Below are 13524 nucleotides of genomic sequence, written 5' to 3'. Positions count from 1 at the left end.
CTCTAAATAAAATACAAAACAGGGCTGGGACGTGGCTCAGTGTTTGAGTGCCCTTGAGTTCAATCCCTGGTACCAAAAAAAAAAAAAAAAAAAGAGCGTACAGTGAAGTGGAAGTGCCCCAAGGGGCTTTTCATGGCGCAGGCAATAGAGGAAGATGAAGGATCAAAATTAAGACAACAGCAAAATTTTCACACTACGCCCTTGGTTTGTACACCTTCCTCTTTTTTGGGTTTACTTGTCAGCAGATAATTTAGAGTGATAACCAGGTCTCTGGCTTTGGACGTGGAGCTCCTTCTAATGCTGACTAGAGGACACTTGCCAGCTTCCGCTGTATGGGACAGCTGGGGACTATAGGACTCCACTATCACTTTTACTTCTCTCTCTCTCTGTCATTTCCTGTGTGTGTGTTACTGCAGATGGAACCCAGGGCTTCATGCAAGTAGACAAGTGCTCTTCCACTGAGGCACACCCCAGCTCCTTCTTCTTTTTTTTTAAAGGTGAAAGGCAATTATTATCTGACCTTCAAAAACTTCCAAATATTAGTGTAAAGTAAAATTGGGTGTTTTAAAAAAATTTTCTGCTTTATCTTTGTGTCTTAAAGAAATTTTCACATGTCAACAATTTTTCTCCTTTTCTCTCAAATCTACAGGAAGTTAAATTATTTTCATTCTCTGCCATCTTGACACTTTGGAGAATTCTGCACCATTGGGTCACAGTCTCCAATTAATCTTTCATAGCCATCTTTGTATAGGTTCAGAGTTTTCAACCCTCCAGTTAGCTAAATTAATCACCTCAACAGATAAATTCAGTGGGTTCCAATCTACCTGATGAAGGGAGCTGCACACTGACAATCGGGGGCACCAGATTTCCTCAGGGGACAGTGGATACAGCTGGTACTATACCCCTCTGCCTACACAGGTCTCTGTTTGAGGAAAGAGGCTCAGCTGGGGTCAGGACTCAGGAAGTTTACCAATCCTTCAATTTCTTGCAAAGGCTGCCAAATTTTAATCTTATTTCACTAAAGACACCATGTAGACATTTAATCACAAGGTAATGGAACAAAAATTTCATGTTTCCCACAAATGCCACCTAAGAACTGGTGTCTAAAGGACCTAAAGCAGCAATTTGCTCCCTACCCTCACCTCTCTCAAATGTTACTGAAGCATCTAATTTAGTCCTTTAGATCAGAAAATAGTCAACCGGGTCAACTGCAGTGCTGTCCTTTTTAGTTCTCTAGGAAAGCCTGCACAACATCCTGCCCATTCAGCGAGGCCCCCTCTGTTCACAGTAAATGTCACAGGGAGTTATTTCAGTCTTCTGTGAACACACTGCAACCAACAGATCCTCGTGGCCTTCAGCTCCATCTCCTGACCTATCTAGACCCCAGCCATTTATTTTTAGGAGCCCCTCTCTGCGGCCTCATCTACTAGTCCAAATCTCAATTTAAATAGCTGGAAGGAAATCAAGAGAAAAATCTGGCTTTAATGCCACAGCATTCATGACTCCTTCAGGAGAAGAGTTCCAACAAGGGCTCTGTTGTGCCCAGCACAGTCAAGCTACTTAGATATTAGTCCTTTTGAAAAGCATTTTGTATCACATTAGCTGGGGGTCAGTTCCAGAAGTACAAGAAGTGCTTAATGCACATGTGAAAAACAATTTAAAATACTTAATGAGAAGACTGCATGGGAGAACTGAAGTGACATGCATGCAGGTCATTTTTCAATGAGACTGAGAACTCCTTACCTGCCGGCAATGCCGCTGACTTGGGCAGCTCTGTCGGAGTGATTTTGCTTGTCCCAGGGCTTAGAAGTTTGACATAATTAGCTGGGAACCAGCCTATCTGGCGTTTCTTCCCACGTGCCTGGTAAGAAAATAATTGGATCAAAAATTTATAAATGTTCATCTTCTGTTATGATACAATTTGCTTTGTAGCAGAACACTTATGCAAAGTTTATATAGAACTGAAATACAAATGGCATAAACGTAGAATCTATGGATCACCATGACATAAAAATAAGATGTTGTGAAAATTCAAACAGTTGCAGCCATTGGTCAGCCAACCCTGAAATGGCTTTAAAAGGACTGGATCCTGTGGATTTAAAATTCAGAATATTCAGAAAACCAGTTAATACTTAGCTACTAATTTCAGATAATGTGGAGATTATAGTTAATTCCAACATTACATTTGGGTTTTAGGAATAATAACAATGATGGCCATCAAAACACAGTAAGTGCTTTTTATGAGCTCTGCCAAGCATCTTATATCCATTTATTCACATAGTTCCAAAGGGACAATGCTATTATCATTCCCAAGTTCAAGGAAGAAAGTGAGCTTGGAAAAGGTATATGACAGTCCAAAGGCTAGAGGTTGGTAAGTGGTAAGCCAAGAGTTACATGCCTGCACTCTTTGTAATAATACACCCTAAGATGCAAAAAGATGTAGATGCAGGACCCACAGATCACAAGAAGTCTCGACTTCACACTGTTTTCAAAACACTATCAGGCCCAAGTCACAGCTATAGCCACATTTTCACTGTCACTCTTTTCTCCATTGCTCAATCTGATTCAATACAAATTCCATCTACTGAGTGCTTACATTTGAGATAATTGTCAGAAAGAGTTCACGCATGATATGAAGAGCTTATAATTGGTGAGCCAAAGCTTGCAATTCCAATACAGTTCCACATAGACAGGCAGACACACACACAGGCTATCTCTAGAAACAAGACCCTTTTGAAAGCAGTTGCCTTTGAGGACAGGGGGTTTAAAGGGAGAGATCTGAATCCCTTTTAATAACTTCTGAAATTTAAACCACATGAATATAATACCTATTCCCAAAATAAGGAAATAAAACTAAGAGGAAAACTTCTATCACCCTACTTCTGCCCTCCCTTCTGCCAACTTACCAAGGATATCTCTGGGTTACTTTTTTTTCCAGTACTGGGGATTGAACCCAGGGGTTCTTAAACACTGAGCTACACCTTCTACCCTTTTTTAATATTTTATTTTGAGACAGAGTTGCTTAGGGCCTTGCTGTTGCTGAGGCTGACTTTAAACTTGTAATTCTCCTGCCTCAGCCTCTCACGATGCTGGGATTATAGGCCTGCACCACTGTGCCTGGCCCTCTGAGTTATTTTCAGGATGTACATTTGGTTTCACCCTCCTTGTGTCTGACAGTCTCCATGCCCCTGGCTCAAAGACTAAAGCATTTACTCTCATGGTAAATCTGCCCAACATTTCAAAAAAAAAGCTTACACAATTGCACATATTTATCTATCTACAACTGCAATGAATTCTCTTTGTCCCCACCTCTGCAATTCTACAAAAGCAGAAAACAGAGCCTGTTGATAATTTCTTCATTTGTCAATCCAGGCCAAGAGGGACTCTGTAAAGCACCAGAAGCTATCCTGGGCATGGGAATCCATTTTACAGAGGGTTCCAAGAACCACCAAAACTCTCTTTGAGCAAGGTGTTAGGAGATAAGGACTAAAAATGTGCTGCCTTTATAAAGAGCTGGTTGCCTACACATGGAAATAACTACGGGAAAGCTAAGAAACATACCAACGTCATCTGTGAACACCAGGGTGAAGCTGGCAGGGGACCATTCCCAAATTTAGGGGAAAGGAGGCAGTGCTCCTGGCTGAGATGGCCCAGAAAGCCTCTAGAGGAAGTGGGCTTTGGCTAACTCTTGAGAAATCAGAGAGGGTCAACCCCATAGGGAGGAATGTTAGGAGCCAAGGCAGCTAAGTACAAGAGCCCGATGTTGGTGGTTTTAAACAAATTGTCCAATAAGTCTGGAATGGTTGCTAAAGAGTGTAAGGTGGTACAGGGAAGAAGGGGCACAACAGGAAGCCTCCACAGGCAGGCTGAAGGGGAAAGGCAATGGGAGCCACTGAGTCTTCAGAGAAGGAAAGGAACACGTAGATGGCAAGGCCAGTGGTAATGGTCTCCCTGACATGAGCAAGCCCTCTCCTCTTCCTGCCCAGTGCAAAAACAGGCACATTACAAAGGAGAGTGGATTTCCAGGACTCCAAAGGTCAGATCCCTCAGCCAGGAAGCTGTATCTAGCAAGCGCTTCTGGACAGGGTTTTTATGGCTGCTCACCAGCGAGTTCCCAGGGAACTTTCACCACTAGGCACACTCCCGGCTATCATGCCTTCTCTTCTAATGGACAGTCTTTAGTCCAGAGGGAACAGTATGTCCAGCTCACTACAGTATGGATCTTCCCCTACTCAGCCAGGGTTGGTCTGGACAGAACAGTGAGCAGAGGACTTTCTTCAAGTCCTCCTTCCTTCCTGAGCTACGTGCCTCCCATTTGGGCTGCTCTAATCCCTGCTCTTCAGTACTTGTTGAGGTGCCTTCCACAGCCAGCACCCTGTAAGCAAACTTTCTCTTTCCCTCCCCCATCTTGGCTATCTGCAGAGTGCTGCTCAGGGCCAGATGAAAAGCACAGATGTGACAACCAGCCCACAGCACACCAGTGGACACCTGAGGATCACTGCAAGCTCCTTCCTTAGGACAGTAGGATTCTCATAAAAGGGATTCTAGAAACCACTTGTTCACATGCTCGGCAAGTACTGAGGCCCCCGTGTCATGCAGCAGGCCTCAAGATTGACTCCATAAAGGAAGATCTCGGTGTAGCTTACCACACATATCCCTTCTGCACAAAGGCCAGAAGGCTAATTGGAAAACTTTCCCTTTGGCAGGTCCCTAAGGGCTGCCCATGTGGGTAAGATGTTCTTCACACTGTGCTATGAAGCAAGATGGACCCTGGGTCACCCAGGTTGGTCTTCACTTTTGTAGTGGGGGAGGTTGCGTGTAGGAGGCAAACACTTCCTGTTCAACAGTCAGCAGACTTAAGTATCTGGGAGGAGGAGAGTGGTTCCAAGACCTCTCCAGATTCCAAAATCCAAGGATACTCTAGTTTCTTATATACAATGACATATATATACATATAACCTGTGCACAACCTCCTATACATTTTGAACCATCTGCAGATTACTTATAACACCAAATACAATGTAAATGCTATGCAAATAGTTGTTTCATGACACGGTTTAGAGAATGACAAGAAAAAAAAAAGGTCTACTCATTTTCAATACAGATACAAATTTTTCTCAATTTCAGTCCATGGTTGGTTGAATCTGTGGATGTGAAGCCCATGGCTACAGCCATGTAATTTTGCTATAGAAGTAAATTTTTAAAGCAACTTTTTATTTAGAAATAATTTCAAGTCCTTTGTGTATAGACCAGGAGAGGGATAGTTGGGTCAAATGTGGTTCCATTCCCAATTTTCCAAGAAATCTCCATACTGTTTTCCATATTGGATGCACCAATTTGCAGTTCCACCAGCAGTATATGAGTGTGCCTTTTCCCCCACATCCTTGCCAACACTTATTGTTGTTTGTATTCATAATAGCTGCCATTCTGACTGGAGTGAGATGAAATATTAGAGTAGTTTTGATTTGCATTTCTCTAATTGCTAGAGATGATGAACATCTTTTCATATATTTGTTGACTGATTGTATGCATATCATCTTCTGAGAAGTGTCTGTTCAGGTCCTTGGGCCATTTACTGATTGGGGTTTGTTTTTGGGGTTTTTTTTTGGTGCTTATCTTTTTGAGTTCTTTATATACCCTAGAGATTAGTGCTCTATCTCACTATTAGTGCTCTATCCTCAGTCTATACCCAAAGGACTTAAAAATAGCATACTACAGGGACACAGCCACATCAATGTTTATAAAAGCACAATTCACAATAGCTAAATTGTGGAACCCACCTAGATGTCCTTCAAAAGATGAATAAAAAAAAAGTGACATATATACACAATGGAATATTACTCAGCAATAAAAGAGAATAAAATCATGGCACTTGCAGGTAGAGAAGATAATGCTAAGTTAAGTTAGCCAATCCTAAAAAACCAAATGCCGAATGTTTTCTCTGATATAAAAGGAGGCTGATTCATAGTGGGTAGGGAGGGGAAGCATGGGAGGAAAAGGCAAACTTTAGATAGGGCAGAGGGGTGGGAAGGGAAGGGAGGGGGCAGGGGGTTATAAATGATGGTGGAATGTGATAGACATTATTATCCAAAGTACATGTATGAAGACACAAATTGGTATGAATATACTATGTATACAACATATGAAAAATTGTGCTTTATATATGTAATAAGAATTGTAATGCATCCTGCTGTCATATATAAATAAAAAAATTAATTTAAAAACTGGAAAAAAGAAATAATTTGAAACTATCAGAAAAGCAGCAAGAACAAGAAAAGTATATAACACCCTTTACTTAGATTCACCTGTTATTAACATTTTATCCCATCTGTTTCATTATTTGCACATTCTCTCTCCCTACCCCCATATCCTCTTCACCGTATTTTCTTTATCAGAATTACTTGATTACAATTTGCTTACATTATGCTGGTTATCCCTAAATAATTCAATGGGTATTTACTAAAAATAGGAATAGTCTCTCATAGGACGATAGTATGCATTTCAATTTTAGTAAATTGGTACAATAATTTTATCTAAGCCAGGCTCAATGATGCCTGGCTTAGATAAAATTAACCATAGTTAATTAAATAAAAGTAACCATAGTTACTCAGGCAGTTGAGACAGTATGATCAGAAATTTAAGGCCAACCTAAGCAACTTAGTGAGACCCTGTCTCAAAAATAAAAGGGTCGAAATAAAAGGGTCGGGATGTATCTCAGTGGTACAGTGTCCTGGGTTTCATCCCCAGTACCAAAAAAGAAAATTTTTTATCTAACCTGGTGTCCACATCCCAGTTTTGTCCATTATCGCAGTAACATCCTTAAGAGCATGTTTTTGTTTCATGTGGGATCAAGTCAGATATTGCCATCAGCAGTCATGTCTCTTTTTATCTCCTTTCTATGAGTTTTGTCATTGACGTCTTTGAAGAATACAGCCTCTCCCTGCCCCCTTAATTGGACATTCCTTATTCTGAGTTTATTTAATGCTTCTGCATGATTAGATTCAGTTGATGCACTTCTAGCCACAATAGTATATGACACTGTCTTTTTCAGGTAGCATGTTTGGATGAATATTACGTCCATTTGTCCTCACTGGTGAAGATCACTTTAATCACTTGATTAGAGTGGTAACTTAGTTCTCAATGGTATAATTACTGTGCAAATTATATGTGGTCTCTCTGTGGGAGTCACTCAAAGACCATAAGCAATTTCTATCCTTACTAAAAACTTCCCCTTAGGTTTGGCATCTAATGACGATTCTATTAATCTTTACAATGCTGATGTGACAGTAATCCTTTTAAAACTATTATTTCCTCTTGAAAGACTTAAAGGAGGTTTCTGGAATGGCAACATGAATAACAAGCTATAAGAATAACAACAACGCCACCACAAACACACAAACTAAAAACAGCATGATGTACAGATGTGGCTTTATATAAAAAGGAACCTGCTACTGCAACGTGCTTCCTGACATGACTGGTGAGATACTCCACTTTAGGATGCCAAGACCTCAAGGACGGCTCTACCCAGGCATCTGTCATCCTATGAATTCTCACTGTACCAACAGTGAATCTCGAGTGAGTTGAACTTGCAAACTGAATGGATGAATTTTATTTATTTATTTTTGGTACCAGGGATTGAATGTGGGGTGCTTTCAGCTTTTTTTTGTTTTGTTCTGAAACAGGGTCTTGCCAAGTTGCTGAAGCAGGCTTTGAATTTGAAATCCTCTTGCCTCAGCCTCCCAAATTGTTGGGATTATAGGTAGGCGCACAGGGCCTGAAAGGATAAATTTTAAAATGAATTCCTAGTTTTCAGAATCCAGACATTGCTACTGGCTGGCTGAAACTTAGGAACCAGATTCAGATAAAGTGGTATTTCTCATTATTCAAATGCAAGATTTAGGCAGTGATGGGTTCTTTGTACTTTGCAATAAAATACTGCCCCCATCTTGTATATTCAAACAAACTAGAATTTTAAATAAATAGGAAAAAAACCAAAAAACTAACTTGCAGCTCTCCTTCCCACCATCCACCTGGGTTCTTTTTTCGAATCAAAATTAGCTGACCAGGGGCCAAGGTAAGTTGCTCAGGACCAGTGGCGGTATATGAAGCAATAACTTGAGCAATTTCTGAAAAACAAGATCAAACATTGCAGCATACTGTTAAGAGTCAGGATATGGAAACACTAAGAAGTCACAGCCACCTCCCATAGTCTCAGATCAGCATCGTCAAAACCAGCATATGTAGCTGATTTTCTACTGGATGAGGGAGGCTCTGAATCCCTCCCACTGTAGCCCCTTCCCCTAGCTATAGGGAAAATGCAGCGTTCAAGGGACTTGGCCAATCCTTCTGTTGGGCTGTCTTCTGTTACTCCCTCATTTTTTCAGAACTTACCAGTTCCTGCCATGAAGCCTGCTCCTGCCCACAGCCCCTCTTTAGCTTCCCAAACACCTGATACCAAGGGTTGGGCCTCACTCACCCACCCCATCCACCAGTGCTCAGTGAATAGAGGAAGTGTTCCCTCTGCCAAATACTTAGAGAGAGAAATTCTATTTTCCTCAAAAACCATCGGAAGCCTGGTAGCATCAAATTTCTATGTTGTGGCTTCAGACTCTCCCTCCTACCAACAAGACCATTTTCTTTATGGCTCACATTTGGAGGTGATCCCTGAACTGGTATGAATCATAGCAATGCAAGTTTACATCTTTTTATGTCAATTTAAAGGAAGGACCTGGAATTAAGAAGGGAATTTAATAAAAAAACAATAATTCAACATAGAAAAAAATGCAAACAATTCTGTACATTTCCTGAATATTAGAAATCCCACAGAAAAAATTCCAGCAGGACCAGCCCAGGCACTGAAAAGCAAATTTCTGCTGGCACCAAGGTCAAGCATGAAAAGACAGACTCCTGCTCTGATGAATTCTGGCACATTTACAGCCACAGCTTCCTGAACTTCTAGAAGCAATCAGAACAAACTGCTCTATTCCTCTACTCTCACTCTTGGTCATAATAGTTCCTAAAAGAACAGGGCAGAGCAAGGAAGGAAAGAAGGAAGAAGAAATGAAGTAGAGAAAGATGAAAAGATAAAGGCCCCCTACTCTGATATGATCTCCTACTTTTCCACTAACTCCAGGGAAGGAATAAGATTGCAGCACTTCAGCCACCTGCCACTGCCCTGTTCTACAATCCAAGGTTGACGACTATGACAGGAGCACCAACCTGTCATGGGGCAGCCCTGGCCTGCCAGATGCTTCAGAGAACTCAGGGAAGTCCAGAGTCAGGCTCTGCCTGAGAGCTCTTGCCCAGAACTACACAGGGATGAGGACTCTCCTGCAATGTGCCAAGGACAAGCTCTGGAGAGTTTTCGGTCTGGAGAAAGTCCCAATTAGTATCCTACTTGGCAACTGATGTTTCTGCTCTTCAAAGAACCTGACATATGAGTCAGCGGTCTACCCTGACATTCTCTGCTTCCTCTTGTGTCCCTGAGCAGAAATTAGTTCCAGTGTAAAGTTAAGTTCACCTGGGCATCACATATGAAACATCTTGACCCTTTGGAATGACAAACATTGAAAAGGTAGAAAGAAGACTCACAATTAAAGCAGAAATTTGGTCAGATGGCCCACTATCTGGAGTCTGACTAGAAGCCTAGACCCCCTGAAACCCCTTCTTTTCCTGGCTGAGTAAGCCCATCTGATGTGAGCACCAGACTGACACACAAATTCCTCAGCACAGCAATGACTGTTTCAACCTATAATTTCCTAAGGATATGAAGACAAAAAAGCACAAATAACTTAGACCAGGAAGAGAGGCCACACAAACCATATTATTTCACACTGCTTCCTTCTGCTCTCTTTCAAGCTACTATTTTTAGAACATGTGATTTTGTTTAAATAAAGTAAAACTGAACATAGAGGTCTGACTATAATTTTGTACCTCCAATGTCCACCTGAGGAAAACCACCCAATGGCTTCTAAATTAACGGGACCTATAAGATGATAATATTTGCTGCTCCTCTGATCTTTGTATCTTGGGTTTAAAGTGCTGTCAGAAAATGAAAAAGGGCCTCCCAAGCCTAACAAGAAGATAACTAAAAAGCAGTGAACTTCCAGTTTTACACCTCTTTGTATGGCAATCTTCTACAATTTTGCTTGAGTTATTTCTTCATAACCCAGGAGAACGTTCTGTCTGGTGATGTTCCCACTCCCCATGTGAAACAGTGAAACTTCATAACCATGTGCATGTTATTAGTAGGGTCCAAGGAAAGAGCCTATTATAACCACTCTCAGGAAAGGTTTCTTGGTCTATACTTTACTGCTGGCCCTAATAAACAAAGATTGGAAGCAGCTATCAATTATATTCATAACAATAAAACATAAGCATTAGGGAATGTAACTTACCAGGTTTTTTTCCTAAATTCCCTGTTTTTCCAGCAGTTCCAGAGCCCTTAAAACAGAGCAAAAGGTCTCATTTGCATGTTGAGGAGTATTGATCATGTAACTTAGAACACGATTAATGAACAAATTCATTTGAGACCCTAAATCCCCTTTTTCTTTCCAGGGAAAGCACTGTTTCACTTGACAAGAGCATGTGTATTAGGAATACCTGGACAAAATAAGTACCTTAAAATGTATAGCTTTTACTCTTAAGAGAAGAAAAGAGCAAAGTATGTGGACTGTAAACCCCAGAGGGCTCAGGTATGGACCCGTGGTGTGGGCATATCATACACCTGGGAAAATCCAATGGAAGGATCCATGTCAGGAGGACTACTCCCCACACACTCAGCTGGTACTTTGTTTTCAAATGGTTATTAGGAAATATTGTTCACATACAAGAAGTTCAGAAACTCTAAGACATACCCATGAGCCTACCACCCATATTCAATACATTAAAATGTTGTGTTTTTCTACATTTGCTCCAGGTTTCCTTTTTAAAGAACTAAAATGGCACAGGGATGATGGAATCTTCCCTTTCCCCATTGCTGTTGGCAATGAGGGGGCTGCTGTCCTACATATCCTTTCCTCCCAATTTCACACTGTCTGAACACTGACACTTCTCTATCTGTGGTGGAAGCACGATCCACAGAAGCAGGCCATACTTCTTCCCACTACTGTGTTCCAGAAGCACTTGAGGTGAAATCCTCTCATGGATGCTCATGGACTTAAACCAGCTGAGTCGGCAACAGAGACCACAAGAGCCAGGAGAGGGGCCAGAAGGCAATCTTCTGTGACAGAGTGCTTTAGTCTCAATTCATGCTCACCCTCAAGTCTCTAACTCACAATAAATTAAGTATTCCAATTAAAATAAAGCAGAAATGTTTAATAAACTAAATGAGAGTTACTATAAGAATAAAAACATGCAATTTATCTACCAGGAACACAACTTATCATTGTCCTTGTATTTTGGTCATTGAAATTAATAACAATTTACCAGGAAAGGTTTCGGTCAAATTTTTACTCTAATTATGTTTTCTTGAATTAATGACTACAACTCCAAACTATCAATCTTTACTGCTATTTTGGGGGGCTACATATTAAATAAAGAAAAAACAATGAAACAAGATTCTGAGTGACCAGTTACTTCTCCCATACAGGCTGATAATACACTCTCTATATTCTGTAACAAGAAAGAAATTAGCAATACCCAACCACAGAGTTCAAGGAGCTCCAATGTGCTGCTTCTGAGAAATACACCCAGCATCATAGGTTGGGGTACACTCAGGAGGCCAGATTCTGTTCTGGCTGCATGTGTTTAAATGTGTTCCCAGGCCATATGTCCCAGAAGGATCTCCAGGACAGGACAACCCTTCCCCAGGCCAGTTTGAAGTTTTGTCTGGCTTTTAAGTTTGGTAAGATGCTTTGCTTGAACACTGAACTCTGTAACTAAGTAGGACAGAAGAGCTAACTTTTTAGTCCCTCCCCCCATTACTGAACAATATAGCTAAACATTTGTCTAAAAATCTTTAGTACTGTCACTTCTTTTGTAGCTAATAGTTTATGAATATGGTTTAGAAAACATAACAGGTTACCTTTAAAAAAGAGTTGCTTTTTTAAAAAATTCACTGATTTCATAAGATTTTGTGAATAGAAAACTAATTTATTAAAATAAAATACAAGTAATGGCTTTTGTATATTTTTCAGTGTTGATGCAGATTATTTTTATTATAATGTTATTTAAATATGCATTAACTCCTATGTAAATAGAACTTGGGTAAAGTCTAAATAAAGTTAATAAAGTCAAATTCAAATACAAGCCAAAATGGTTTTTGTATTTTAACTTATACAAAAGGTAATATCACTTTAAGAGTTTTCATGGATAATAATGGAAATCAAATTTAGTTTTTAGCATTTCCCTCAGCCCTCTGAAATATCATCTGGTTGATTCTTATTGGAACCAATTTGCTAGCCTAAAGAAGGGTTCAATTCTCCCTCTCTGATCTATGGGGTTCAACAGGCCAGCTGTCTTATAGGGGAAAATTATTTTCTTCCAGACTCTGCCAAATTTTCTAAGGGTGGGCAACTAATACAAATCCATCCACAGGAATTTCAGCAAGCTGCTCTCAGGACTACAGCAAGAAAAACAAAAAACAACAATAATGACACCCCTTAAAAAAAAAAAAAGAAAAAAAAAACACACCAAACCCAAGCACATAAAACTACTCTTAGCAACTGCAGGGAAGGTGAGAAGGCAAATGGCAAAACTACTGCATCAAGTCAGCTGCCCACAGGGCCTCTGGGAGTGCAGGGGCCTTCAGAAGAGCCCACAGACACTCTCTGGCACCTGAATGAGAGACAGCAAGAGCTTTGTCCACTCACTCACACTCCAGAACGCAGCCTCTGAAAGTTCCCTGCCCACCTTTCCTCTCAGCGCCTAGGAGGTAAGAGAGAAAAAGAACTGTGCCCTGACAGCATGGGGTGCGGGGAGGGGAGAGGTAGGACCAGCCCATTCCTCTTGATATACTTATGTGGATCTGTTAAATTACTACATTTATATCCTGACACTCTCAACTGACTTGAACTTGGCCACTATGACAGGTTCCTGTACTCTGTGGTATCTCTCTTCATTAAACCTGTACTAAACTTTGATGACACATTTTATGCAATCAATTTTTTACAGTTCCATTTAACAACAATGACAGCCATTTCCAATTTATAAGGATAATAGTATCCCAAGAGAGTACCAAACTCTTAGATATTGTACTTCCCTACTATATAGACAAAAAACATAATTTTAAGAAACTTTCTACTGCCCTAATATTCAGGGGCCAAGTATCACCAGAATACTTGTTTACATGGTTAAAATAATGCTATGGGAAATCTAAAAATTAATGACCATGAAGAACAAATCAAAAAAGTTTATTCCAATGTCAATTACACATAGGAATTGAGGTTAATACTGAGCATTATAACCCACTGATGCTGACCAACCCCCTCGCTGCAGCCTCCACTTAGCCCCTGGAGTTCTGCTTATGGGAAACCAATGTTTACTCCACAGCACCAAATGGAAAGGTCAGAGAGCTGCAGGTCA

General features: G+C 40.6%; 1 protein-coding gene across 12 annotated transcripts in view; it reads right to left on the bottom strand.

Annotated features, from left to right (window-relative positions):
• Positions 1-13524, bottom strand: part of Itsn1 (intersectin 1) — a 219128-nt gene that overhangs the window by 54054 nt on the left and 151550 nt on the right. For 8 of the 12 annotated variants that reach the window (XR_013437001.1, XM_078044571.1, XM_021725314.3 and 5 more), the window contains 3 exons: positions 10398-10443; positions 8005-8126; positions 1744-1861 (listed from right to left, as the gene is read on the bottom strand). Coding sequence is in view for 9 of the 12 variants with exons in the window: in XM_078044571.1 (XP_077900697.1) it covers positions 1744-1861; positions 8005-8126; positions 10398-10443 (286 nt within the window). In the remaining 3 variants the exon portion in view is untranslated. Of the gene's footprint in view, positions 1-1743; positions 1862-8004; positions 8127-10397; positions 10444-13524 lie in introns of those variants that run through there. The other 4 variants (XR_005734566.2, XR_013437002.1, XM_078044572.1 and 1 more) reach the window with 2 other exon arrangements.

Source organism: Ictidomys tridecemlineatus, chromosome 3, assembly GCF_052094955.1.
Source record: "Ictidomys tridecemlineatus isolate mIctTri1 chromosome 3, mIctTri1.hap1, whole genome shotgun sequence".
In the NCBI taxonomy this organism is placed as follows: Eukaryota; Metazoa; Chordata; class Mammalia; order Rodentia; family Sciuridae; genus Ictidomys; species Ictidomys tridecemlineatus.
The sequence above is the reverse complement of the archived record's forward strand: the minus strand, read 5'-3'. Positions and strand labels throughout refer to the sequence as shown.